The sequence below is a fragment of the Pollachius pollachius genome (genome assembly GCF_949987615.1).
Source record: "Pollachius pollachius genome assembly, chromosome: 14".
NCBI classification, from domain to species: Eukaryota; Metazoa; Chordata; class Actinopteri; order Gadiformes; family Gadidae; genus Pollachius; species Pollachius pollachius.
This window is the reverse complement of record NC_136947.1, coordinates 5,480,856-5,483,512: the sequence shown is the minus strand read 5'-3', so window position 1 is coordinate 5,483,512 and position 2,657 is coordinate 5,480,856. Positions and strand designations below refer to the sequence as shown.

At 50.3% G+C, this 2,657-nt stretch overlaps 1 protein-coding gene across 1 annotated transcript; it reads left to right on the top strand.

Annotated features, from left to right (window-relative positions):
* Window positions 1-334: 334 nt before the first annotated feature.
* Window positions 335-1,393, top strand: neurod6b (neuronal differentiation 6b; the record flags this gene model as incomplete). The annotated part of the gene is made up of 1 exon (XM_079751480.1): window positions 335-1,393. One exon carries the CDS (start codon window positions 335-337, stop codon window positions 1,391-1,393), a length of 1,059 nt encoding a protein of 352 aa, XP_079607606.1.
* Between the last annotated feature and the right edge of the window lie 1,264 nt (window positions 1,394-2,657).

Sequence of the window (2,657 nt, the reverse complement as noted above, 5' to 3'; positions counted from 1 at the left end):
GAGAGCAGGACGGTATTCTGAAGGAGATATTTGGTGCCATGTCTGCTGCCCGCTGACACGTCCAGAGGTAGGACTCATACTCCTATCGCGTTGTTTGGGGAAAGTGACGACTGTGTTTTCAGATCAACTTTTCGTCGATCATTTCATTTCGTTATCATGATTTGAGTAACTGCTTTTTAAAAGGGGAGCAATAACAGTAAAACGCCTGTCCGTGTGTCTGTGTTGGTGTGTGTGATACTCACCATCTAATTAAATGACATAACAATACGCTGTTTGGACCACCCTGGCTCATTGTGTGTGTTCGTGTGTGTGTCTGCTGTTCCTTTCTAGGAAAATGTTGACATTGCCCATTGATGAACCAGCTATGATGTGTGAGCCACGGTTCGGTGCGAATTACCCCCGCGAGACATTACCTGAGGACCTGGCGCGGGATATCGGCCGGCGGGACAGCATGCACGAGGATATGTCTAACTCGGACATGCGCGAGGATGATCTGCTGGAGGACGAGGACCTCTCCGAGAGGGAGGAGGACGAGGACGAGAGGGAGGAGGACGAGCCCGACGCAAACGGGCTAGCCAAGACGCGGGGGCCCCGCAGGAAGAAGCCGTCCAAGGGGCGCCACGAGCGGGTCAAAGTTCGACGGCAGGAGGCGAACGCGCGGGAGCGGAGCCGCATGCACGGCCTGAACGCGGCGCTGGAGAGCCTGCGTAAAGTGGTGCCTTGCTACTCCAAAACCCAGAAACTCTCCAAGATCGAGACGCTCAGGCTGGCTAAGAACTACATCTGGGCTCTGTCCGAGACTCTGAGCGCGGGAAAGAGGCCGGACCTGCTCGCCTTCGTGCAGACCCTGTGCAAGGGCTTGTCCCAGCCCACCACCAACTTGGTCGCGGGGTGTTTACAGCTGAACGCCAGAAACTTCCTCACCGACCACAACGGGGACGTCATGTTCTCCGCAAGGCCCCCCCCTTACGACTCCATGTACCCCTACCCCGGCTCCGAGGCGAGCGCCCCGCCGGGCCACAGCAGCAGCGGCGGTGGTACCGCGGACAGCGCCAAGCCCTTCCGCCACTACAACTACGGTGGTGCCGCGTACGACGCCGGCTACTACGAGAACGCGTCCCCGGAGGGCGGGAGTCCCCACCTGGACGGGCCGCTCAGCCCGCCGATGAACTTCAACGGGATCTTCTCGCTGAAACACCACGACGACGCGTCCGAATACAGCAAGAGCAGTCCTTACGGGATGCGCTACTGCGGTGCGCCAGGCCGCGCCGCGCTCGGGCAGAACTCCATGTACCGAGGGGGGGGGCCCGAGGCCCGGTTCCCCTACGACCTGCACCTCCGCGGCCAGCCCTACCAGCCGCAGGCCGAGATGCACGGCGCTTTCCACAATTGATGGGAGAGTTGGGAGCACAGGTTTTCAACAACGGGGATGTATGCCACGTTTTTAGAGAGGAGTTAAGAAGAGAGGGACTGTTGACACACGGAACACATGAATGAGAATAAGAGATAAAACAGGTTTTATTGCGTTTGAGTTTGACTTTGTGATGCAACTTCTGGTTTGGTTGTCTGGTGTAGGCTGGTCTACGTCACTTTTATTTGAATGCCTTTTTGGACACTGTTAAGTTTTGAGAGAAACTCTGAGAAACTGCTTGAGAGATGAAAATGAGTCCCAGACACACACACACACACACACACACACACACACACACACACTCACACACACACACACACACACACACACACACACACACACACACACACACACACACACTCACACGCACACGCACACGAACACACACACACGAACACACACACATGCGCGCACGCACACACACAGACACACACACACACACAAATTGTGGAGCATATATTAGAGTTTGGTGGTAAATAGATCCAGTGCACAATATAGGCCAAACTATTCGGAAATTATCACAATTCTTATACGAGGCATCAAAATGAAACAAGACTATCCGTTGTTTTCTGGTCGAGAAGCTGAACGATCCTTCTGATGAAGGCAACGAAACTTCATGGAATTGCTCATTTTTCTTCTTCAGGCGTCAAAGCTTTTAATCTGTTCGCAATAAACGGAGCTATGCAAAGGAGCCCAACACAATCTCTTCTTAATGTTATATAACTAGTAGAATTACCCTTACATCGCCATCAAGTTGAGGATTACGTTTAAAAAAATGAGCTAAAGAAGGATTCTTTGGACACTCCATCTGTGTTGGAGACCTGCATGTTAGGGGTCGGTTCTATAAATACAGTCTCAACTGTTTGGTGAAACGAAAAAAAATATTTGTGAAGCAGAAGCATTTGTATTTGCAGTTGAAGTTGTGTGGTAAATGTAAATTATTTTATTTATGTATTTATTTCGCTATTTATTGATCCGTAAAAATATGTATGTGGATGCCTTTACACTCTGTTTCTGTTGAATTATGGTATATTCCGATTTCAATCGCTGGCGTATTTATCTTGACCTCAGATATTAAGAATTTGATGGAGGAAAGTAATCCTTTGCTTTCACATTTTAGTCCAGTAAATGAGCCTTAAGTATAAGAGGTTGTTAAACAGGAGTTATGCAACGAAAGGAACTTTTGGAGTGTTAAATGTCCCATGAACTGTAAAGTTAAATAGTCCAGGTGTGGGAGCTATAGGCC